At 48.5% G+C, this 22,471-nt stretch overlaps 9 protein-coding genes across 9 annotated transcripts; 7 read left to right on the forward strand and 2 right to left on the reverse strand.

The window, feature by feature from the left end:
• Positions 1 to 314: 314 nt before the first annotated feature.
• N7516_003294 (acyl--CoA ligase) lies at positions 315 to 2,237 on the forward strand (the record flags this gene model as incomplete). The annotated part of the gene is made up of 5 exons (XM_057216014.1): positions 315 to 407; positions 468 to 605; positions 662 to 1,096; positions 1,180 to 1,604; positions 1,679 to 2,237. The coding sequence occupies 5 exons, from the start codon at positions 315 to 317 to the stop codon at positions 2,235 to 2,237; spliced, it is 1,650 nt and encodes a 549-aa protein (XP_057077897.1).
• Positions 2,238 to 3,932: 1,695 nt separating this feature from the next.
• N7516_003295 (uncharacterized protein) lies at positions 3,933 to 5,795 on the reverse strand (the record flags this gene model as incomplete). Its single annotated transcript, XM_057216015.1, has 4 exons — positions 3,933 to 3,989; positions 4,945 to 5,044; positions 5,095 to 5,459; positions 5,511 to 5,795. 4 exons carry the CDS (start codon positions 5,793 to 5,795, stop codon positions 3,933 to 3,935), a joined length of 807 nt encoding a protein of 268 aa, XP_057077898.1.
• Positions 5,796 to 5,837: 42 nt separating this feature from the next.
• N7516_003296 (uncharacterized protein) lies at positions 5,838 to 6,560 on the reverse strand (the record flags this gene model as incomplete). The annotated part of the gene is made up of 1 exon (XM_057216016.1): positions 5,838 to 6,560. The coding sequence occupies one exon, from the start codon at positions 6,558 to 6,560 to the stop codon at positions 5,838 to 5,840; it is 723 nt and encodes a 240-aa protein (XP_057077899.1).
• A 916-nt stretch (positions 6,561 to 7,476) lies between these two features.
• Positions 7,477 to 7,837, forward strand: N7516_003297 (uncharacterized protein; the record flags this gene model as incomplete). Its single annotated transcript, XM_057216017.1, has 2 exons — positions 7,477 to 7,491; positions 7,526 to 7,837. 2 exons carry the CDS (start codon positions 7,477 to 7,479, stop codon positions 7,835 to 7,837), a joined length of 327 nt encoding a protein of 108 aa, XP_057077900.1.
• Positions 7,838 to 8,754: 917 nt separating this feature from the next.
• On the forward strand, positions 8,755 to 9,825 carry N7516_003298 (uncharacterized protein; the record flags this gene model as incomplete). The annotated part of the gene is made up of 1 exon (XM_057216018.1): positions 8,755 to 9,825. The coding sequence occupies one exon, from the start codon at positions 8,755 to 8,757 to the stop codon at positions 9,823 to 9,825; it is 1,071 nt and encodes a 356-aa protein (XP_057077901.1).
• A 536-nt stretch (positions 9,826 to 10,361) lies between these two features.
• On the forward strand, positions 10,362 to 11,393 carry N7516_003299 (uncharacterized protein; the record flags this gene model as incomplete). Its single annotated transcript, XM_057216019.1, has 1 exon — positions 10,362 to 11,393. One exon carries the CDS (start codon positions 10,362 to 10,364, stop codon positions 11,391 to 11,393), a length of 1,032 nt encoding a protein of 343 aa, XP_057077902.1.
• A 666-nt stretch (positions 11,394 to 12,059) lies between these two features.
• On the forward strand, positions 12,060 to 14,750 carry pmt4 (dolichyl-phosphate-mannose-protein mannosyltransferase; the record flags this gene model as incomplete). The annotated part of the gene is made up of 4 exons (XM_057216020.1): positions 12,060 to 12,127; positions 12,200 to 12,481; positions 12,567 to 14,208; positions 14,290 to 14,750. The coding sequence occupies exons 2-4, from the start codon at positions 12,254 to 12,256 to the stop codon at positions 14,748 to 14,750; spliced, it is 2,331 nt and encodes a 776-aa protein (XP_057077903.1). The 5' UTR covers positions 12,060 to 12,127; positions 12,200 to 12,253.
• A 1,737-nt stretch (positions 14,751 to 16,487) lies between these two features.
• Positions 16,488 to 19,418, forward strand: N7516_003301 (uncharacterized protein; the record flags this gene model as incomplete). Its single annotated transcript, XM_057216021.1, has 2 exons — positions 16,488 to 17,183; positions 17,241 to 19,418. The coding sequence occupies 2 exons, from the start codon at positions 16,488 to 16,490 to the stop codon at positions 19,416 to 19,418; spliced, it is 2,874 nt and encodes a 957-aa protein (XP_057077904.1).
• Positions 19,419 to 21,388: 1,970 nt separating this feature from the next.
• On the forward strand, positions 21,389 to 22,119 carry N7516_003302 (DNA-directed RNA polymerase II core subunit RPB11; the record flags this gene model as incomplete). The annotated part of the gene is made up of 4 exons (XM_057216022.1): positions 21,389 to 21,513; positions 21,635 to 21,693; positions 21,749 to 21,858; positions 21,922 to 22,119. The coding sequence occupies 4 exons, from the start codon at positions 21,389 to 21,391 to the stop codon at positions 22,117 to 22,119; spliced, it is 492 nt and encodes a 163-aa protein (XP_057077905.1).
• Positions 22,120 to 22,471: the final 352 nt, after the last annotated feature.

Raw genomic sequence — 22,471 nt, forward strand, 5'->3', positions numbered from 1 at the left:
TACTTGTTTGGACTTTTCATATTTGCCGTAGTACCATCGATTGAACTGTATAAATCGTGTTTTATCCTGCAACTGTATCTGATCTGCTAATGAAGCCCCTAACAGCCTTGATTCCCGATGAAAATGGCTGATCATGCTCTTCCACTCAAGCGACCCGAGTACCGAGCTAAACATATGAGGGGTTTGGTTCAAAGCCGCGGAGACTCAAAATACATCACCTATCGAGATTAAAATTGTCTACTTCCTCAAGCTATCTCATAATAGCACAATAGACCCTGAAGATCTTATATTCGACATTTATAGCTAGGCACAGTATGATCTTTGAACCGGCAGAGAGGATCCTGCTTCCAACAAAGGACCTGTTGTCCTACATTTTCGACGAGCCACCATATGATCAAAACAACCCAGTGAGTAACAATCCATATCTCAACATTATCATTATCCGGCCACCGAACTGACCTTGGTAGATATACATTGACGTCCAAAATCCCACCAGGTCGATATCTTGTAACCAGGCGCGAAAGCTCGTTCGTCAGCTCATCGCTGGCCTGCGGGCATCTGGTATCCAAAAAGGCGATTGTGTTCTCATCCATTCCTTCAATGATGTAAGGGGGTTCCACTATGCAGTTAGATGAGGCTGCGGGAGGCTGACTTATTCCAGATAAGTTATAGCATTCTTGTGCTGGCCATCATCGGAGCTGGGGGATGTTTCACAGGATCAAATCCATCTTACACTCCATATGAGCTCGTTCACCATATCAGGGCCTCCGAAAGCAAGTTCCTTTTCTCCGAGCCCGAGATCTTGGACTCTCTCATGAGTGCAGTTGGAGAGACAAATATACCAAAACAAAATGTGTGGGTTTTTGACAACCTGGGGCAAGCCATTCCGGATGGAATACAATCATGGAAACAGTTACTAGAAGTCGGCGAGGAGGATTGGGTGCGATTCAACGATCTAGAAACTTGCCAACAGACTACAGCGGCGAGGCTGTTTAGCAGTGGCACCACTGGTCTCCCCAAAGCCGTCACAATAACACACCATAATCTTATTGGACAGCATGAGCTTGTTCATGGCGTGAATCCGCGTTCTTACCCTGTCAGTCCATTCCCGATATCAGCTTGGAAAGAGCTTGGCAAATGAGTGCACTGGTATCACTAACCCCTGACATACTCGAATAGATCTCACGGGTCATCGCGGTACCCATTTTTCATGCATCTGTAGCTCCAATCTCACATATTTCAACGCTGAAAGCCGGCTCAGTCACATACATGATGCGTCGGTTCGACCTCGAGACATACCTCACTACAGTTGAAAAGTACAACGTCACCGATCTTGCTATGGTTCCACCAATCGTAATAGCAATCCTCATGTCCCCTCTTTCTCAAAAGAGACCTTATCTGCGAAACGCCCGAAGGGCAGGCTGTGGAGCGGCTCCATTGGATAAGAATGTCCAAGCCAGGTTCCGCTCGCTGATGGGCGACAACGCTCCATTCACCCAGGTATGGGGCATGACTGAAACAACCTGTGTGGCTACCATGTTTCCCCATCCTGAACATGATGATACGGGATCTGTCGGCCGGCTTATCCCAAACCTCGAAGCTAAGTGTGTTTTGTCAAATTCCCCTGCCAAATGTGTAGCATCGTGTCGAATCTGCGACTAATAAGCCTTCTACTCAGACTCATCGACGAAGACGGGAAGAATATCTCGGCATTTGGCGTCCGTGGCGAGTTGTGTGTCCGAGGCCCGACAGTGACACCCGGGTACTTCAACAACCCCGAGGCTAATGCCGAGTCCTTTGACTCTGACGGTTGGTTCAAAACGGGCGATGTAGCCTATTGTGACCAGCGTACTCGCAAATGGTATATTGTGGATCGCAGGAAGGAACTGATCAAAGTCCGCGGCTTCCAGGTGGCCCCACCGGAGCTCGAGGCAGTGCTCTTGTCGCATTCGCAGATTGTGGATGCAGCGGTGATTGGAATCACATTCCCTGGTGCTGATATCGAGTATCCGCGCGCCTATGTGGTTCGAAGGCCCGGCGATTCAGGGTCCAAACTAACGGAGGCTGACATTCAAGAGTATATTTTGAGCCGCCTTGCGAAATACAAAGCACTCACAGGTGGTGTGAAATTTGTCGGCGCAATCGCACGGAACCCAAGTGGAAAGATATTGAAGAGGGTATTGCGTGAAGATGCTAAGAAAGAAATTGAAGCTGGCCTCCTCAAAGCTAAGCTTTAACCTCACTTTATGGGTAGGATAACTCGGTAGCCAGACGTTTTTAATACCTGTTTTTTATGTCAATCAATGATTTACACAAACCTTTCAGTGAAAATAATTCCGACTGATGGATGGATGGTAACCTCGGGATGTCTCTTGTAGGATTTTGATGTTACAATTTCTGGGTAAAGGAAAGGGGGCACGAAAGAGATATACTGGGAGCATTCAAATGTTAGGAAGCACTATGGCAGCCGGAATAGCACTAAGAGAAAAAGCGCAAAGTAAAAAGTCATCGCCCGGAGGCACACTCGAGCTGAGGGTCCCAAACAAGCGGTGCACCAATTGTCGCCGACGACAACCGCTTGGCCAATTGCCAATCCAAACATTTACATGGAGCAGTGAAATACATCATATGAAATGAGGGCAGTCATAAAACCATAATTTGAATTTACCGTTTGAGCACAACAACCATCTCTTTCGCCTGTGAGACACTATCCTGCCGATATCATCTCCACCTAGACAGTCATATGCTGAGAGTTAGTGCTGTGAGACTCATAATAGAAGGATAAGAATGACTCACGAAGGAAAGGATAGACCACCTGAATAACAGGATGTGGAACCATAAAAAGGAACCTTGAAAACAAATGTCCTCAGAAAATTCTTCGGACAACAGAGAGCTATCTCTGGTATAAAGGTTCCAAAAATTATTGTCGAAGGAGATGAGAACAGAGCCCCTTCCTAGTAATTTGGTTCGGCTCCTGGCGGACAACGGGAGCACCCAAGCTAGTACAGTCTGTTTCCGCAGCGGTGCATAGGAGTGTCTCGACCGAAGCCCATTCCCGTTGCCTCCCAGACATGCTTCGTGCCATTCGCAGCCTAGCGAGGGCCGCCTACAGAGACCCGCCAGAGTCATCAGGATAAACCTATCACTTGACAACAGCATCAATATGTTGAATAGAGACCTGAAGCCAGAACCAAATATAGGTCAAAAAATTGAAGGATACTCAACAGGAACCACGATGTGCAATGTGGACCCGGAGTGGTGTGGAGAAAGAAAAAGAAGAAAAGGAGAAAAGGAGGAAGTGGAAGGGGGAGGGGGTATTTATACCTTCCCAGTGGCTTAGTGCAAACAGGGAAACTGCGGTAGGTGACAAGCCCAAATAGGAAGGAACTGGTGCCGCGATCGCAAAGTGCGCTGCGATGCAACAAGACTTGGGTCTACATGTACCCGGTGCCGACGAGACAGTCGCAGACAATGTGTTCTTCGTGACAAGAATCTAAGAAGTAAAACTACAATCGAAAATTTACATGGAGTAGTCATTTACTGAGCTCTATCAGGTCGCCGAGGTCGGCAAACCCTGTGCTTCCCTCGGATCAAAGCTCAGGATCAAACAACGTGATTACTGACCGGCATTGCGACGACCTGCGTCAGTCAAATGATCATGCGACTCTTATCTCGCAGCTACGCGCACATGGTCTTATTTTGGATGACCGTGGCACAAGCTCACCCCAATCCCCCGATGTTCCGTATACCGAATACGCCTTCGTCGAGTCGCAGCAATTGATATCGCTCCCTTCCGAAGATGTAACACTTCTAGCGGAAAAGCTGTTTGAGCTTGCCAACCTTCAATGCAATCGACGAGTTTGCTCAGAAGTACTTCAAGCATATTCACCCATCGGTACCTGGGCTGAGTTATGGCGCATTTACCGAAACGATCAATCTGCCGGTCCCAAAATATCTCCTTTTGTGTTGCAATCGTTGCTTTTAGCAAGCTGCCCAGTCAGTGCCATGTCATGTTGTCACTCCAGTAACTCCTGCCCTTGGACTAAACAGTGATAGTTTGTTTCTTTATAAACATTGCGTCGATGTGGATGGGACGACATGAGAGATGCACAACAGCAGCTGTACAACAGATCCAATGTAGGCATCCCCAAATTCAGTGTCATATTTGTCGTGAGTGGGTATTGACTGCGCCGGGTCCAGCTATTGTTCGAACTGAGAACTGAGCAACGGCTTCATGCAAATGCGCAAGGCGCCGTTCTTCTTACGCATTATACCTCTGTGGAAGACCCCCAGGCTGGAAGCTTGTGGGTCACAAGGGCGATCGAGCACGCCATGCTCATTGATAGTCATCCATCCTTGGTGATGGGTAATGTGGCAATATCGCTCAAGAACCGACTTTGGTGGTCTATCCTTCTTCGTGACCAAAGCCTGTGTATTGGCCTACGCCACCGTCCTCGAGTGACCTCAATTGGCTTCCATGGATGCAGTGATTGGCTGAGTACAGATGATTTCAGTGAAGAGTTGCACCAGTCTCGAGTCTACGACTATGATACCAAGAAACGTTTACTAGACGAACTCCAGAAGCAATGTGAGTTAGCAGTTATACTCACAGATCTGGACATCTGAGAGGAAATGTGGCTAACGTCATGAAAATGGCAACCTTGCCGATGCAAATTTCACTAGAAATAACCTCCAATCAATTAACATTTCGATGAAATTCGATATATAGAAAACCCCGAAATATATACTTTGGCTTGTGATGAACTATAAAATAAGTCTTTATATCACAACATTTGAAGACGTCTAAGCGGTATCTGTATTCAGTAAACACGACTTCCAAAGTTTCGTATTTGCACTTGGTTAATAAGTGTATCTGAAGCCAGACTTTTAGATTTCATTCATTAGCAAAATCACACAATCGACCGGGTATTGATAGAAACTCACCACACCTTCAAGGACCTTTAGTCCCCGCCCTTGCTGCCGATTGACAGTGTAAAAGTAAACTGCGAATGCACCCACGATTGCAATGAGAAGAAGGTGGGACCTAGCATGTTGTCAGCCACAGCCAAATGTTCAATAATCTCTAAAACCTACCCGACTGACACCCAAACTGCGGTCTGATAGTGCGGGGCTTCTTGCTGGCGGACAATAAAGCTGCCTGCCACACCCCCAAGTCCGTTGCATGCAGTGACTGCCGCAGCAGTGGCCACTCGTTTCCACTGGCCCACGATATTATTGGCCTGGAATGCATTGAGGGCAGCCCAGTTCGAGATATAAGCGCCGGTCGCCAGAAAGGTTCCGATGTAACGCACTGGCACCGAGTTGGACGAGGGAAGACCGAACATCAAGAACCCGGCTATGAGGACAAGAGCATTGAAGATGATCAGTGGCCCACGAACGCGGTAGAAATCTCCGACTAATGAGGTGAGAATCACCGGGATTACGGCATAATAGTAGGGCTAGCGAAGGTGTCAGAAAATGTGACACTTTCTAACCTAGGCCAAACTTACCGGTGTTGAGAGCAGAATTGATTTATTTGAACTGAAACCCATTCCGGATTGTAAGATGATGGGTAAGAAATATGACAAGGCTGTCGAGATGAGATTGAGCAAGAAGAACATGACCGCAAAGCCGTAGAGTTTCGGATCCTTGAAATTAGCAAGAAGCGTGCCCCAGGAAAACGGCTCGGGTATAACATCAGCTCGATCATCCTGAATTCGGTGTGTTGCGACGTGCGCTTCCTGGTCCGAAAGAAAGAAAAAGCTACGCTGGGCGTTCTCGGGGAAGTCGACCATCCACCAGTAGGTAACGATACCCAGGACACAAGTAATAAGACCCTAGACAATATACATCCAACGCCAACCCGCCAACCCGGCCACGCCATTTAAATGATTGAGACCGAAATTGACGATATTGCCAGTCGCCAGAATCACAACTTCCCCGGACTGCAGGAATGCAAATCGGAGTTGTTGCTCTCGTCGCGGGTACCAGGCGCTAACCAGGTAGGTCAAACCAGGGTAGATACCGGACATGGAAATACCGAGCAGCACACGCAGGACAATCATCTGCTGCCAGGTGCGAACGAAAGCAGTGCACAGTGTCAACAGGCCAAATGAGAATGTGATTGTGGCAAACCAGATGCGTGGACCGATAAATCGAACTGCCACTGTGCACGGCAGCTGGAAGACCACACTGGCGATTGTGAAAATAAAGATGGAGACGGAGTACCGATTCCCCTGGTTTAAATCAAGATCATCGAGCATAGTCGTTACCGAGGCTGAGGATAAAATGCCTGAGTCCAGCAAATTGAGACTGCATAAGAGCCCGCCGATGCTACAGAGACGGAGATCGACTTTCCATCGTACCCGCTTCTCTATGGCGGCCCACTCATCCCCCCGCTCTGGGTTGAGATTGCTTCGGCCATCTTCAAGAGGAGCCCGATCAAACATCAGACTGTCGGACTGTGCATTGGTCTCTTCTGTCACTGGCTCCGGGGTACGCGGTTTTTGGGCCGTTGATGTCAAAGTGAACGCGAACTGGCCCTTCTCTGAATCGACCATCTTGACTGTCTCAACGATCAGGCCAATTCCCAATTTCTGGACTCAGATGTGTGACAATTTGACTTGCTGATGCAATCTTTTCTTTTTTGGGTTTTTTTTTCGCAAGTTTTCCAGGATAAGAACGTGATAGAAGCCAGCTGAGTGGTGCGTCTCTTAGCGCGCACGTCGGACCTCGGATTATCAATCCAGATCTTTCAGCTTATTATCTTTTTTTTTTCATTGAAGTTTATAGGACTGATATAGCAAGTCAATTCACAGGTCAATTCCTCATAACTGTACTCAATACGGAGTAGACGCGTAAACAGTTCGAAGAATTCCTAGGAGCATGTGACAGGGCACATTCCAAATTCTCTTATGAAGTTTTACGAAAAATGCATATACTGGGACATTAATCCATTACTAAAATCCTAAGTCTACACTCCTTTCACCTAGGGTTCTAACACATTCCCTGTTGGATCATGTCTCAAAAAATGACTGTCTTGTCTCTCTTGGGATGCTTTAGTTGTAGCAGAAGAAAACATCCGATTTCGCCAGCACCTCAATGGAGCACAATAGTATCAGGGAGACAATGCAGGAGGATGTTATATTGAGTAGCACTACTCCGTACTCCATATGGGGTGTTTAGTTGTCCATCTTGATGTGAGGCTACTGCTTTTTGAGATATAGATCTTACGGGGTTAATTCCGCTTCTAACCCTTGGTTCATGAGGAAACACGAAGGTTCACGCGTAGTGCTTGGCACAATACCAGCATAGACAACCATCACAGTCAGATGGTCATCTTTACCCCAAGTCTCATTATTATCCCCCATTGACCCCCAAAAATTGGCCTTTGTGTCTTGTGAGCTTCTCTGACTAGTGTGAACAGTTCAATAGGCTACTCAGGAGAACTAACATGGTGAGTCGAGGCTGTAGGACATGCAGGGCACAGGGGTATGTTCCTTTTTGAATAATCACAGTTAGTTAGTGTACGCTTAACTATGTGAACTTGATTGAACTTGCTGATGTTCGGTCGCAGATCGGCGGATTCTCTGCGATCGGGCCGTCCCGGCATGCTCTCGATGTTCCCCGTCGAACCGTACCTGCAAAGATCACACACAGCTTTCGGTTGTCGTGGCCAAAGGTCAATGATAAGCGACGTGCTATGGTGGCACGCTCATCCATGCAACAGAGGAGCGTGAGGCCTCGTCTCTCTAATGCGCACCTAGTTAATATATCCACCTGGGACATCGAGATGCACCGCTGTCCCTTCGGTTTAGTATCGATCGCCAGCTTCTAGTTCCTCCAACGCAATCATATTCTAACTACTATGTAGTTACCTAAACTGGAGTCTGCCTATCAAGCCTTGCTCTTCTCTGAGTACAAGCCCTCGGTAGCTCCATTTACCATCCTCCTTTCCGCTTCCTCTTTTCTGCATTGCTCATAAGTATAACTAACTATGTAGTATACATAATTAACTATCTGCTAATAATGGGTCTTGTGGGTCTTGTGGTGTCTTGCCCATATTAATTTTTTTTTGAAGGGACTGAAGCCATGCTAGTTAACTATGTAGTTAGTAGGTTTTGTATATACGTAATTTTGGTACTCCGTACACGCCTAATACAGAAACAATTCCAAATTGGCCGGTGGCTGATTCTATTCCGAAGGTGTCTCGGGTCTGACAGATTATAACTGGAATGTGAGTGTGGAATGCGGGACTTCCAGAGTTGGGATGACAGACGGTAGATTTGTTTTATGAGATGTTCACGTTCAGGTTGATGCTGGGTAATATCCGAAAGAGCCAATAGGAAGAAGGATATTTAGATTAGAGCCTCTGCAGTCAGCGCAAGGGTTGGGCTGAAATAGGAAAACAAAAGCCAACAGAACTGATTATATACATATGCAAGCATGAAACTATAGAAAACATAAATTATCCCAATATCAAAAAATCCAAAGATCCCAAATATTCAGGCACAAAAAATATTTAGCCTTAGACCCGTTTGAACCATGGACCCAGTAAGCTTTACGGCCCGGTGATTGCTCTGTTTGTTGCCCCACGTTCGGTCGAATGGAGCCCGGAGGAGCTTGCAAAACACTGCCTTTCACATCCCCCCCACGATTTCTACTTTCCCTCTCCCCACATTCCATGTCTACAGCCATTATGGTCGAACTCATAAACCCACCGGAAACTCGCGAACTACTCCCTCCTCTCCTCGCATGCCTCCCATTAGCCTTCGTCTCGCCCCGCGCACCCCCGCTCTGTTACCACTTCTCTCCCCTATTCTACGCCAACGAGTCGGAGTTCTCAGTTCGCTAGCCACATCTTCCACTGAGTCATGGCTGCAGCTACTGTGCTGGGACGCAGGGAAAGCAGAGCGGCTACAGAGGGTCATTGACGGTGCCACATTTGAACCACACCCCGTATCGGGCGAAATCGAGCTTCCTGATGAACTTCCGGTTACATACAAACGGATCGACGATGAGACTCTCAAAGCACAAGTTCCACTCGACGAATACAGTTTGATAGTGGTCTATCTGTGGTGCCCGACAGACGAGGAGGGTGGTGGCCGTGGCTGGCGAGTCGCGGAACTTTTGCCACTTGAGGGACCTGCTAAGGATGACGATACCTGGGCTTCTTCCATCGGTGAGGCCAATGTTCAGGCAAAGGATCAGCTCCTGGCTCGGACAATGAAGGCTGCCGAGGAGGAGAAAGTCCAGGAGAACAGCATGGAGAACGACGACGACGACGATGATGATTACTGGGCTCAGTACGACTCCACACCCGGAGCTAAGACCCCCGCACCGCATGCTGGTTCATCAAAGCAGGGTCCATCTGGCTTATCTGAGCAGTCATATTTCTCGCAGTACGGCGATGTGCAGCCGGCTATGGATAATCATGATCCCACGGAGGAGCAACCTGAGGTTGGTCCCTCATCGCTCAACGGAGATATGCTGGCCAATCTCCTGCGACGACAGGTGAATGGAGACAATCCAGACGAGCCCCGCACCAATGGATATTCTCCAGACCATCTCCCCAATGATCAGGCCGCACAAGATTTGAGTCACCCGCGGCCGGCCTCTGCATCTTCTGGTAGCTCTGATGCTATCGCTAAACTGGAACACGAAGCAGAGAGCCAGTCCACCTACGAGGTGGGAGTGAAGCAACATATCGGTACGAGCATCAAGAGTTTGTTCCGCTTGGCAAAGGCCACTGGAATGCCCCGGGCGGAGTTCCAGGCTTTGGTCTCGATGGAATTGGAGCTTTTGAATATTACGGACGATGATTAAGACCCTAAGATACTTGAGTGATACCCATGAACCATAATGTTTGCATAAGATTGCGAGTTCATATTTGGGGCAATCCGGTTTGCATATTTGACAGCATTATTGGGAGTGAATAGTTTGCTTTGGGCATTTGATCTTGTTCTATGTCAAACATATAACCAATAAAACCACAATCAAACAATACATATGTACCACACTACCTAACTAACTACTAGTTAACTACCTTCTTTGTGCCCTATCTAACGTACAATTTGAGGGGTGACGCCATTTCGCAAAGCATACCCGATGAGGCGTAGCGTAACCCAGAATTACTTACATAGGCAACCTTAGAAACACCATGAATGCTGCCCAGGTGCCTAGTTGTGGCTAAGTCAAATGCTTATCTTACTATCTATGTATCGTTCTAACCAATTTAAGCAACTGGAATAATTCGAGGCTGAGCTCACTCCACCCCCACTTTTAGACTTAAAAGGATGTTGGCCCCCTTAAGGCGCTTACGGGAATACCAGATTACCTAGGTATTTTCTTCCACTCACACAATGGCCGATGAAAAGAGACAAACTCCGCTCGAGCGTGTGGGATACTATGATGAGGGGGAGGCTGCAGATCACCCTCCAGTATACACATACACTGCAGAGCCCTCTACACACCAGTCACCACCTGTACAAGAAACCTCAGCATACACAGCAGGACCCTCGACACAACCAAGCCGATCACCACCAGTTCAAGAACCCCCTTTCCAAATAAACCACAAACCAATCGCAATTCCAGCCCTCACCTCCTCTTCCGATTCTCCATTCATTCGCGCATATCCACCTATCCTAAAAAACCACCAACTCCCCAAGGAATCCTTCCTCGCCTTCCTCGACCAACTGAACAAAGACATAGCCGCCAGTCCGCCCCTCCAGGTCCTAGATGCAACAGGCGGGATCTTGAAGTCCGTCCCAATCCTATTCCCACTACATTGGATTGGGAATGCTGTCAGCGGACTCGCAAACCTAAGCAGCCAAGGCATGTCTAAAAGTCGTACGGACTCCTCCGTCAAACAAGCTAATAGGGACATCTTCGGCCCGCGCGGCTTGAGAGTTGAAATTGCGAAGCTGGATGCGCTGGCACATGTCGCTCAGTTCCCTATGTTGGATTCTCAGGGCAAGATCAATCAGCAGGCGCCTCTGTTTCTACAACTGCAATATGAGGCGTCCATGGCCAGCACTGCCGCAGACGAAAGGCAGCAACAGGAAATTGATTTGCAGCAGAGGATTAGTACTTTACAGCCCTGGATTGCTGAGCTTGAATTTGAGGTTTTGCCTTGGTCTTCCAAGTCTAAGTTGACGCGGTTCAACGCCTCATTGAAGAAGTATAATGAGCCGAAGGATGAAGAGAAGAAAGATATGGGTATGCGAGATCGGGAGAGGAGAGGTATAATTGGCATCAGTAGGCGAGACCAGGAGAGGAGAGGTATGGGCAGGCAAGGCGATGTTTATACTCAAGGGGCCAAACAGGAAGAAGCTCCTTTTAAGAAGGCTTTGTGGCTTGTCATTCGGGAGGTTGAGACGAATGAAAGGCGTTAATCTGGTTTAATCATACTCCTGATTCAGTGTGATATATACCTCTCCGCATTGAACATTTGTCGTGGGCAGACATGGTTGGCTACGAGTAGCCAGTGGGAGCTTATCTAGAATACGAATGTCTGAAGGGGAACGAGGGGGGTGTCAATACTCGCACGTGGGAACGTCGCGCATTCCGCTGCTGTACGCAGCACGTTGGGAAGGAACGTGCCTAGTCGAATCTATATCTTGCATTTCGGCACTGTTTAAACACAAATTGGCTGACTCTGAGGGACAACAAGAGAGACTTTGTTAACTAGTAATATTTCAATGATAATATACCATCACTTTCTCTTATGAATATCTCTCCAATGGATGTCAGAAAAGACAACGAAAAGTTAAAAGTTGCAAGGTTGGACAAAGGAGAGATCACATGTCCCAAATTCATTGTAACTAGTTATGGATCAGTCGCCATGAAATGATTAATAGGACACCATACATGTAAAATTAATAATAAACTTGAACTTTCGTTCAATTTCTTTGAATAGCCGACTCGACAAGTTCAATGAAACAAGGAGTGTAGATATCACCCTTTTTGTGGATTTGTATACGTAGAACCGCCTGGGCCACCGCCCTACTCGGAAACCAAGAAGACACGCAACGCTCTACTGACAACCGCCCCCTTCTACATCTCCTTTCCTTTCGCATAGTTTTTCTTGGCCTCAATTGTTGGGTGCCATGCTTATTTGGTGATTCTGGTAAGCTTCCTCTTACTCTCTATTCGGGTCTTTTTTTTTCTGTTTTGTTGATGTTTACTGACACCCTCGAAGTCTATTTGGCTATAGGTAGTTTCTCGGTCGCTCTCTACATTTCATATTTTCAACATGTCGTCCCCTTCGCCCTCTCTGCGGAAGAGAGGCGGAAAGAAGGATGTTTACACCGCATTGCCCTCTGAGGATGACTCGGCTCCCGTGTCAGTGCCGGTCAAACAGAAGTCGGAATGGGACTATTGGCTGGCCATAGTGATTCTCACCCTTCTGGCTTTCGCAACGCGGTTCTACCGACTCGATTACCCTAACGAGGTTGTCTTCGATGAGGTTCATTTCGGCAAGGTATGAGATCCAATGCCTCTTGTGGCGGCACAATCTCTACGGGAAAAGGGGTCCCTTTCACTAACATTGATAATGCTTGGCTTAGTTCGCTTCTTACTACCTTCAACGTACCTATTTCTTCGATGTGCACCCGCCTTTTGGAAAGCTGTTGTTTGCCGCCATGGGCTGGCTCATTGGCTTTGATGGAAGATTTCTGTTCGAGAACATCGGCGATTCTTACATCGAAAACAACGTCCCCTACCTCTCCCTCCGTGCCATGCCGGCTACTCTCGGTGCCTTGACAATTCCCGTGGTGTTCCTTATTATGTGGGATTCTGGCTACTCTCTGCCAGCCTGTGTGCTGGCTGCTGGTCTGATGGTGTTTGACAACGCCCATGTGGGTGAGGACCGTCTGATCCTTTTGGACTCGACCCTCGTGCTGTCAATGGCACTCAGTATCCTGTGCTACGTCCGTTTCTACAAGTTGCGTCACCAACCATTTAGCCGGAAGTGGTGGAAGTGGCTTCTCCTGACCGGCTTCTGCATGAGCTGTGTCATCTCCACCAAGTACGTCGGTTTCTTCACTTTCGTGACCATCGGCGCGGCAGTCCTCATCGACTTATGGAACCTCCTGGATATCAACCGCGACCAGGGAGCGCTGAGCATGGTCAACTGGGGCAAGCATTTCATTGCTCGCGCTGTTGGATTGGTCGTAATCCCCTTCATGTTCTACCTGTTCTGGTTCCAGGTCCACTTCGCTATTCTCAATCGGTCTGGCCCCGGCGACGACTTCATGACTCCTGAGTTCCAGGAGACTCTTAGTGATAACCAGATGACCGCTCAGTCCGTTGGTATCCAATACTTCGACACCATTACCATGCGCCACAAGGACACTAAGGTCTTCCTCCACAGCCACTGGGATAAGTACCCCCTGCGTTATGACGATGGCCGCATTTCCAGCCAGGGCCAGCAGGTCACTGGTTATCCCCACAATGACACCAACAACCAGTGGCAGATCCTGCCTGGCGAGCCTCTGGTTGATCCATCTCAGCCTAAGAGCGTGCACAACGGTGACATCATCCAGCTTCGCCATGTTGGAACCGAGAGTTATCTCCTTACTCATGATGTTGCGTCTCCCTTCTTCCCTACGAACCAAGAGTTCACTACAGTCTCCCAAGAACTGGCTGATGGTGAGCGCCACAACGACACCCTGTTCGAGCTCAAGATCGAGTCCGGCAAGGCTGCCCAGGAGTTCCGTACTCTTGCCAGCCTGTTCAAGCTGGTGCACGTTCCGACTCGGGTTGCATTGTGGACTCACACCACCCCGCTGCCAGAGTGGGGTTACAAGCAGGCCGAAATTAACGGTAACAAGAATATTCTCCAGTCCAGCAATGCATGGTACGTTGAGAACATCGAGAACTTGGAGGAGGATAGTCCTCGTCTTGTCAAGGAAGAGCGTAAGGTCAAGACGCTGCCTTTCCTGCGCAAGTACTTCGAGCTGCAGGGTGCCATGTTCCACCACAACAACGCTCTGACCAGCAGCCATCCCTATGCGACCGAGCCCTTCCAGTGGCCCTTCCTGTTGCGGGGTGTGAGTTTCTGGACCAAGAACGACACTCGTGAGCAGATCTACTTCTTGGGTAACCCCATTGGATGGTGGATTGCCAGCAGTATTCTAGCCGTGTTTGCCGGCATTGTTGGTGCTGATCAGCTTTCGCTTCGCCGTGGTGTTGATGCATTGGAAGAAAGTAAGTCGAACCCCTCCCCCCTCCAAATACCCTGCTCCTATTCCGCTCTATTGCCTCAGTAATCTAACATACGTTCATCAGTTTGGGGCCCCGGTACGCGCTCGCGTCTGTACAACAGCACTGGGTTCTTGTTCCTGTGCTGGGCTGCGCACTACTTCCCCTTCTGGCTGATGGGTCGCCAGCGCTTCCTGCATCACTACCTGCCCTCACACCTGGCCTCCACCATGGTGTGTGGCGCACTGATTGAATTCATTTTCAATCTGCAGCCGCTCGATCCCCGCACTGCCCTCCCCCCTGTGGATGACCCCTCGGGCAAGTCCAAGGCGCGGTCGGTTAGCAGTCTGCGCCGGTTCATCACGGCCAAGGAACGCATGGGCTGCAAGTCACTCATCGCGGGCTGGATTGCCACCCTGGTTATTCTGGCTGCCACCATCTGGGGCTTCATCTTCTATGCGCCTCTGACCTACGGTACCCCCGGCCTCGATGTGGAGGGTGTCAATGCGCGCAAGTGGTTGAACTATGATCTGCACTTTGCCAAATAGACTCGCCAGTGGCCTCCTAGGCCCAATCCGAGAGAACAGACCCATTTCGAGACGATGGGCCGAACTGAAATTGCGACTTTGCAATTTTTGTAAGATAACTTATAATCCGTGATAAAAGGCGGGGGAGAGGGTGTTTTTTTTTTTTTTTTTTTTTGTGCGATTGGAAACATGATGGAGTAGTGATATCTACCTTTGGTGTCATTTGGAACCATCGTGTATGTATGTGCTTGTATGTGCGGTCATTTGAGTTCTCTCTTTTTTCTTCGCCCATCCCGATGTAGTACATCTTCCGTGTCCATCAGAATTTCTCAGTCGAGTCCTGTATCACTATTGGTGGTACAGGATTATCAGCCGACCGTGCAAGTTAGTCTCTGATACATACAAGTCAATTTCAATTGGAGATGCAGATATGTGGAAATGTGGATATGGTAGTATGGAGTAGATTAGGAGATGTACTATGTTGGATGCAAGTAGAATGTGCCAATGTCGATCGGGATCGACTTCACGTGATCGACGATCGGTGACATGTGCGCATCGCATTGGAGGGGATGGGATTTGGTCAATCCTCTACTTCATAGCCAAGTACAACCTACACCATTTAATATTAGGGACTTTGTTACTATTTCAATGGTTTCTTTTTTCGTTAATATACAACATAGTTGTTTATATATTACTTATATATGTCTAGACCCAATCTCGCATTTCAACATTCCAATTGAATTTGCCTTTTTTATTTTTTTTTATAAATTCGGTTTTATTTTTAGACGGCGAAAAATAAAGCAGCCCACCTGTAGATATACAAAGGGAGGTTTCTTACTATGTATAGTAAACGGTTTCACATTGAACTCCTATCAGATCATTGGGAGTGCCCAACTTTTTAGGGTAAATAATGCCACATAATAATAATATGATGATAATTAAGATGATAATTAAGATATAATTAAGATATAATTAAGATATAATTAGAAGAATAAAAGATAATAGGAGAATATCAATCACAGTCATACTCCTCAGACCATATCTGGACCACTTCGGATACCAAAGGGACTAGACTGTCAGTAGCGTCTTCTCTTTTTTTTGCCTCTCTCTTTCGACACATTCCTTCTCTCTCTTCTCTTCTCTCTTTTTCTTTTCTTTTTCATTCTTTTACTCCTTGGTGGTTTCTAGGGTTTTGTTTCCAGGGTCACTCCACTCCCCCCTCGTCTCTACTTCTTATTGGTGTTTTCTTTGAAAGAACTGAAACGGACATTGCCGCGTCTCACCCGAACACCTATGGTGGGTTCAATTCTTTCCAGAGAGAAAAAAAAAAAAAAAGGCGCACATAGTCGAGGCCCTGCAAGGAATTCGGGAATAATTATCCAATTTATTCTGAGATGCCATCAGATCGGACAGGCGCAAGTCAACCCACTCTGTGGATTCCTGCCGGGCCTTTGATCGGCCGCTAGATAAACCCGTGTTGTGCTTCTTCTCACCCTGGAAGCTTCTGACTGACTTCAATTATTTTCTCAGCTTAACCCCTAAGCTTCCTAAGATTGCTTTATTTATCCTCAGTCAATCGTTATACCTGTCTATTTGGACTGATCGCTTCTTCGACTTATCACTTGCATTCGACACATCACGCTCAGAAGACGACACACCCCCCCAGGATCGTCCAAACCTTAATGAGAGAGCTGATTCCCAAAGACGCACTGGCCGCTTATTCAAATACCAGTCTGGTCTGTCAAACCAGTCGCCTCGATGCCAATGAAACTGCCTAAGAGCTTTACCAGGCGGAAATCGTCCGGCAACGTTCTAGAAGAAGACGTGGAACCTCCTCACCAATCTTCCTTTCGAGTCTTCGAACGCCCAGGGCCTCATCGATCCATGACAGATGGAGCGGTGCTGACCAAGCCACTGAGTGAGGGTCATACAATACCGTCGATGGAGGATTCTGATAATATCTTTGCGGAGAGGCAGCGACCCCTGGACAAGAGCCGGTACGATCGCCCTTCGACCATGGATTCTCTCAGGAGACGGCTGACTGGGAACCGTGACAGTGGTAACTACGAAAGTTCTACGTCAACCAGGCTGAGCTCGTCATCCACCCTCCCCTCATCGACCGAAGTTCCCCCACCCGACGAGACCCAGTCCCCGCATTCCAGAATCCATGATGTTCCAGCTCCACCACTCACGAGTGCACTGCGCGCGGCAGGACGAACCTTCTCGTTCGGTGGTCGATTCAGCAAGTCAGGACCACATGTCCCTCGCCAGCAAACACCAGATGCCGCAAAGAATCGCCCGGCGACGGGCAGCACCGACAGCACGGCCACTCCGCCCAAGCTGCCCGATACAGACTTCGCTCTCGGCTCGCAGGACGATTTCAATACGATGTTTGATAGTATGGGTACACGAGCGGGTTCAGCAATGCGGGGATCATCCCCTCAACCGACCAAGGTAAGAGCGACATTGTCGTCCAGGTAAGGATGCATGCAATTGCTGACAGTATCACAGTACTCCTCGTCTCCCCCGACGCATGTTCTTCCCGAGTTCCAGAACACCAGAGCTACCCCACCCGCTGCGATTAATACAGACCGATCGGCCGCGGTCGAATCACCCCCTTACTCTTGGGATCGTCGCCCGTCCGAGGAGGGCTTGCTACGTGACCCGCATTCCCCACCGTTGAACCAGAACCAGTCTACCCTCGATACTGTTGTTGGTTTCAGGAAGCTCTCGCCGTCTCCCAACCAATTTGCCGAGGTCACTACTTCACATCGTTCCTTGGAGCGCCCGCGAGGAACAGAGAGAGGAGGACTGCGGAGGAGTGGGATATATTCGGCCAAGGGGGAATCCGCAACCTTTGATGACGAAGACGCCAAAATGGTCCGACAATCTGTCATATTCAGCAAAGAAAGCACTTCTCCGTGGGCTGAGGGTAGCTCCTCTGGTGGAACCCCGTTGATTGATAAAGGCAAAGCACCCAATTACTCTGGCCAAGTGAACCCAGAACCTGATAATATGTTCCAATACCGCCATTCGCCCGCTCCGGCCGACAGGTTGGACCCGGCCATTGCGGATCATGCACGGTTGGCTGTGCAGTACACGGATAGTCTTCCCAAGTCAACCTCTCCGGGCAACAAGGTGATGACTCCATCCCAGTTCGAGCACTATCGCCAGCAACAAGAACTTCGACGTTCCAACAGCGATGCGACTAAGAGTGATGACGAGTCTGATCACGAGGAGTCTGACGACGAACAAGATGAGGTGGAGAAGCAACGTGAGACGGAACGTCAACGACGAAAGCAGGAAGCTCATCTCTCTGTGTATCGTCAGCAAATGATGAAAATCACAGGTCAACAAGCCCCCGTGCAATCGCTACGTCCGGTCATGAGTGGAGCTAGCAACAGCACGCCCAACTTGGACCCCAATCGCCTGTCTGTACTAGGCGAAAAGTCCAGCAGTGGGAAGAGCAGCGAGGAAGAGGATGACGATGTGCCACTTGGTATCCTGGCCGCGCACGGTTTCCCCGGTCAGAACCGCCCACCAACCCGCCTGAACAATGTCAGCTCCAATCCAAACCTTCGTGCATCCATGCAACCGCCGTATATATCATCTTCCAGCTCTGTCTCGGGTGTCGACCCCAACGGCAGCCGGGGTAGTCTGCCACCCTTTGCCAGGAACTTGCCGCGAGATCCTTATTTCGGTGCAGGCCTGGTTAACAACGCTAACCGTGAATCCTTGGCGTTCGGAGGTGGTTCGGTTTATGGAGGATCTTCATCCCCAGCACAGCCCCCTGGAGGCCTGGTCGGTGTTATAGCAAATGAGGAGCGGGCGCGCGCGATGCGCAGAGGAAGTCCGAACACACAAGCAATGCACGACATGCCTCGGCCATACTCGATGATGCCGCAGCAGCAGCAAAATGTTACCGCCGGGGAACAAGCTTCTATCCAGCTATCGCAGCAAATGACCACCATGATGCAGATGCAAATGCAGTGGATGCAGCAAATGATGCAAATGCAAGGTGGGCAGGGTCAACCTATGGTGCAAGGCATGCCAATGCCTCCTATGATGATGCCTGGTGGACCAATGAACATGCCTCCCATGGGCCCTCCATCTATAGCAGGACCTCAGTCCATAGCTGGCAACCCGAACTTGCGGCCGATGTCCATGCCTGCAGCATCCGTTCTCAACATACCGCCCTCGCTGCCCCACATCGATCAGCGTACGATGAGCTTGCTGGACCCCAACATTTCAACTCGTAGGACTGGCTCCCCCATGCCGAACCTGTCCGGCACCCCATTCCGCCCCAACACCGGATATGCTCCTTCAATCGCTCCGTCGGAGCGTAGCAATGTCGGTCTGGCGCCTCGTTACCGGCCAGTATCCGTCATGCCATCCGAATCGAATTACGTAGTGGCGTCCTCAACAAACAAGTCCTTTGGTGACGAAAACCATAACCCGTCCATGTCGTTGCCTCAGTCTCATGTTCCGAAATCGCATCTCGCCACTGTGACTGTCCGCCCCGTTTCACGGAGCAATGCCCTTGAAACCCAAAAGCCCAACCCGGAAGATGAGGAGGATGACGACGAGGCCTGGGCTGACATGGTGAAGAAGCGCGAGAAGAAGAAGAGTAGCTGGAAGATGAAGCGAGGGACCTCTTCGTTCGGGGATCTGCTGAGCGCTGTGCACTAAGCCCCTAGCCCTCTCTGTCTTCCTCTCCTTTCTTTCGTCCTTCCTTAACTCAACCATGAGAGCGTGCTTGCATTGCATTTGAAAAGAAATATGTCCGCGTTACGCTGTATAGCCTGCCCCTTTCTTCTCTGCATTTCCGATTTCTGCCTGCGCTTCCTAATATCCCCGCCCCCCTCTACGACATGACATATGACGCACATACCATCAACTCAGAGAAGGGCTTGCCGTGCCAATTGGATATGCCGGCTCGATAATGCATCCCTGGCCCTCACCTCACATCTTGTATGTCACTCCTCGTTCCCCATTCCGGGTGCCCTACTATCATCATGCGATGGTCATTCCGGTCTGGACAGGAGGGATTTTGACATTTACAAGTATGAATACATATGCTTTCCTTGTGCTTTTCGTATAGTTTTGATATTTGAGTTCGGTCCTCTTTTCTTTCTTTCTTTCTTTTTTACCTGCTTTCTTATGATATCGGCGCGACAAGAGACATGGCGTTATTTATCTGATAGGTTTCCATCTTTTTGTTTATTTTTTTTTTTTTGATCTGTTATTGTGTGTTTGCATTTTTGCATCGTCAGAGCGCTCTGCCTCTACTCGACTCTTTTAATACATTTCGGGCCTTGTGGCCTTTATATTGGGTCTTCCCCGGGTTCTTTCTTTCTTTCTTTTTAGGTTTCATGTTTTCTGCTTCAGTGGGGGTGTATACCTTACCATAACGTATACCTCGGTTGAGACTGGGTCCCCTATACACTACCTCTAGTTAATATATGTTACATGTCATATCGAGATGATGATTTGCGTGCAATGGTTACTCCTGAGTGGGGTTTGTAGGCATATTGCAATCCAATTGATAGGAAATCCTGGAAAACATGTGCATTAGTTGGATGATCGACTTCATAAACAAAATACTATATTATGTTCTGTCTTAGATGTTGGGAGATACCCTCCGAATTCCATTATCAGATACAAAGAACATGGTCATGTGGAAATTGCGCGACATACAGTGATTTGGAAGCACCAGCACCAACAAACCTTGGAAGCGAGTTAAAGTGAGATGAAGATAAAGTAACCGCCCGCCACTGATCCCAAGTAACTATGGAATTCGTATACAGTCACGTGATGACATACTTCGGAGAGGTCACATGATTGATATCGATATCGATATCGCGATGTATCACGATATCTTCATCACTCAACATCAACATCGAACAAAAAGACGGTGGCGAAGCCAGGGCCCGAATAACGTTTTAAAGTATATCTCCCCGCTGGGTTCCTTTGTTTGAACTTATTTGCCATCAATAAGCATCCTCAAAATCGTACTCCGAGGACCCGCGCATTTGATCGCCATTGTCTTCACAAGTTCAAACGACCTGGTCACCTATAAATAGGCCTTGAAACTACATGCTGCCTTTGCCTGTCAACTCTCTCACTTTTGCAACCATTTCTTGGATACATAAATAAATTCCTATCATCGATACCCGATACAGGTGTTCTTCAAAACTTGTCTCAAAGCTCTTTGATTCTTTTAAAAAAGCTTTCCCGCCACAATGAACGCTCCAGATCGGTAAGTGAATGTCAGAATTTCTGAAATTTCTCAAGTTTTGTTCATTTTGAGCTGTTCCGGTGAAGTTGGCTGTGCCTTGAATACTGGATCTTCAATTTTCGATTGGATGTCATGTGTACAGAACATATTCCCCGGATTCTGGGGTCAACTATTCCCTTTTTTACATCTTGTCAATTCGGGAAGGAAGGAAGGACTCGGATCATGCTTGATGGCACTTTCCTCGCACCGTCGCTCCTTCCCCGTGAGAATTGCATCATGTCTATTCATCCCCTCTCCTCCACTGTCAACATCTTTTCCTGTCTCATCCTCTTGTTTACTGGCGGACATTCATTCTGCTGTACACTGTTATCGTCTTTTTTACTGTCAATCATTTGTTCCGCCATCTCTGTTTTTTGCAGTCATGCCTCAGAGCCCTGCGATTGTCACGGCCACTGCGGCCATTGCCAGAGAGCGTGCTGGTCGCCGCGACCAGGGTCCCCATCCGCGCCATCCTCGTCCCATGCTCCATGATGATGCCCCTGACGTGTCAGTTGAATAACCTCACGGATTAAGGCTTTTGTTTCCTTGTCTTTTGTCCTTTTTCTGCCTCTTCATATCTCGTTTTCCCTCAGTGGAAACCATAAAGCTGACCAGGTTGTGAATATAGGTATGAAGCCATCCTGCTCGCACCTGGCGAGAGCAAGATTGATGTCGAGGTTGACACACGTAAGTCATGCTAACCGATGTAGATCGGACAATCTTACTGACTGTATCTCTCTAGGTCTTCCTTCCGCCGCCATATTTACCTTCCGCAAAGAAGATCACACCCTTGGCAACATGCTCCGCCAGCGTCTCTTGAAGACTGCCCATGTGATCTTTGCTGCGTACCGCGTAAGCAACCTGCTATATACACATGTGTTCCTTCTTGGAAAGATACTGATAAGGATCTATTAGGTCCCTCACCCGCTGACCCCCGAGTTCCAACTGCGAATTCAGACCGACGGTGAAGTCACCCCGCGCCAGGCTGTTATTAATGCCTCCGAAGCTCTGATCAAGGACCTGGGTATCTTGTCACGGGAATTCACCAAGGAGTACGAGCTCCGCAAGGCTGCCAACGCTGCCAACCAGCAACAGCAGAACACTGCTGAGTAATGGTTGTGAGCGACAGCCTGTCACTATCTATGCTCTTTTCCTAAGTCTGAAAATCTGGCGCATGGAGCAGTTATGGTCTTTTATGCCTTGCATTTGTTTTCGTTTTTTCAATTTCGATCTGGGGATTTATGGATGGCCCCTTTCTTCGCAGGCCCGTCTTTTTTCTTTTTTCTTGCTTTCTTTCAGAGACACTTGGCTATGCCATGTTGATACCAACAAATCTACAGGCTTGATGCTTTAAACTCGTATCCATCAGTCAAGTATTGTAGTCGTAGATCCAAAAATAGGTATCTCGGGCATATGACTAAGCGCCCGATGGGGTTAGCCCAGTTGCCTCCGCGTCGTGCAACGG

This window comes from Penicillium verrucosum (genome assembly GCF_028828655.1).
Source record: "Penicillium verrucosum strain IBT 35672 chromosome Unknown utg000001l_segment0_segment0, whole genome shotgun sequence".
NCBI classification, from domain to species: domain Eukaryota; kingdom Fungi; phylum Ascomycota; class Eurotiomycetes; order Eurotiales; family Aspergillaceae; genus Penicillium; species Penicillium verrucosum.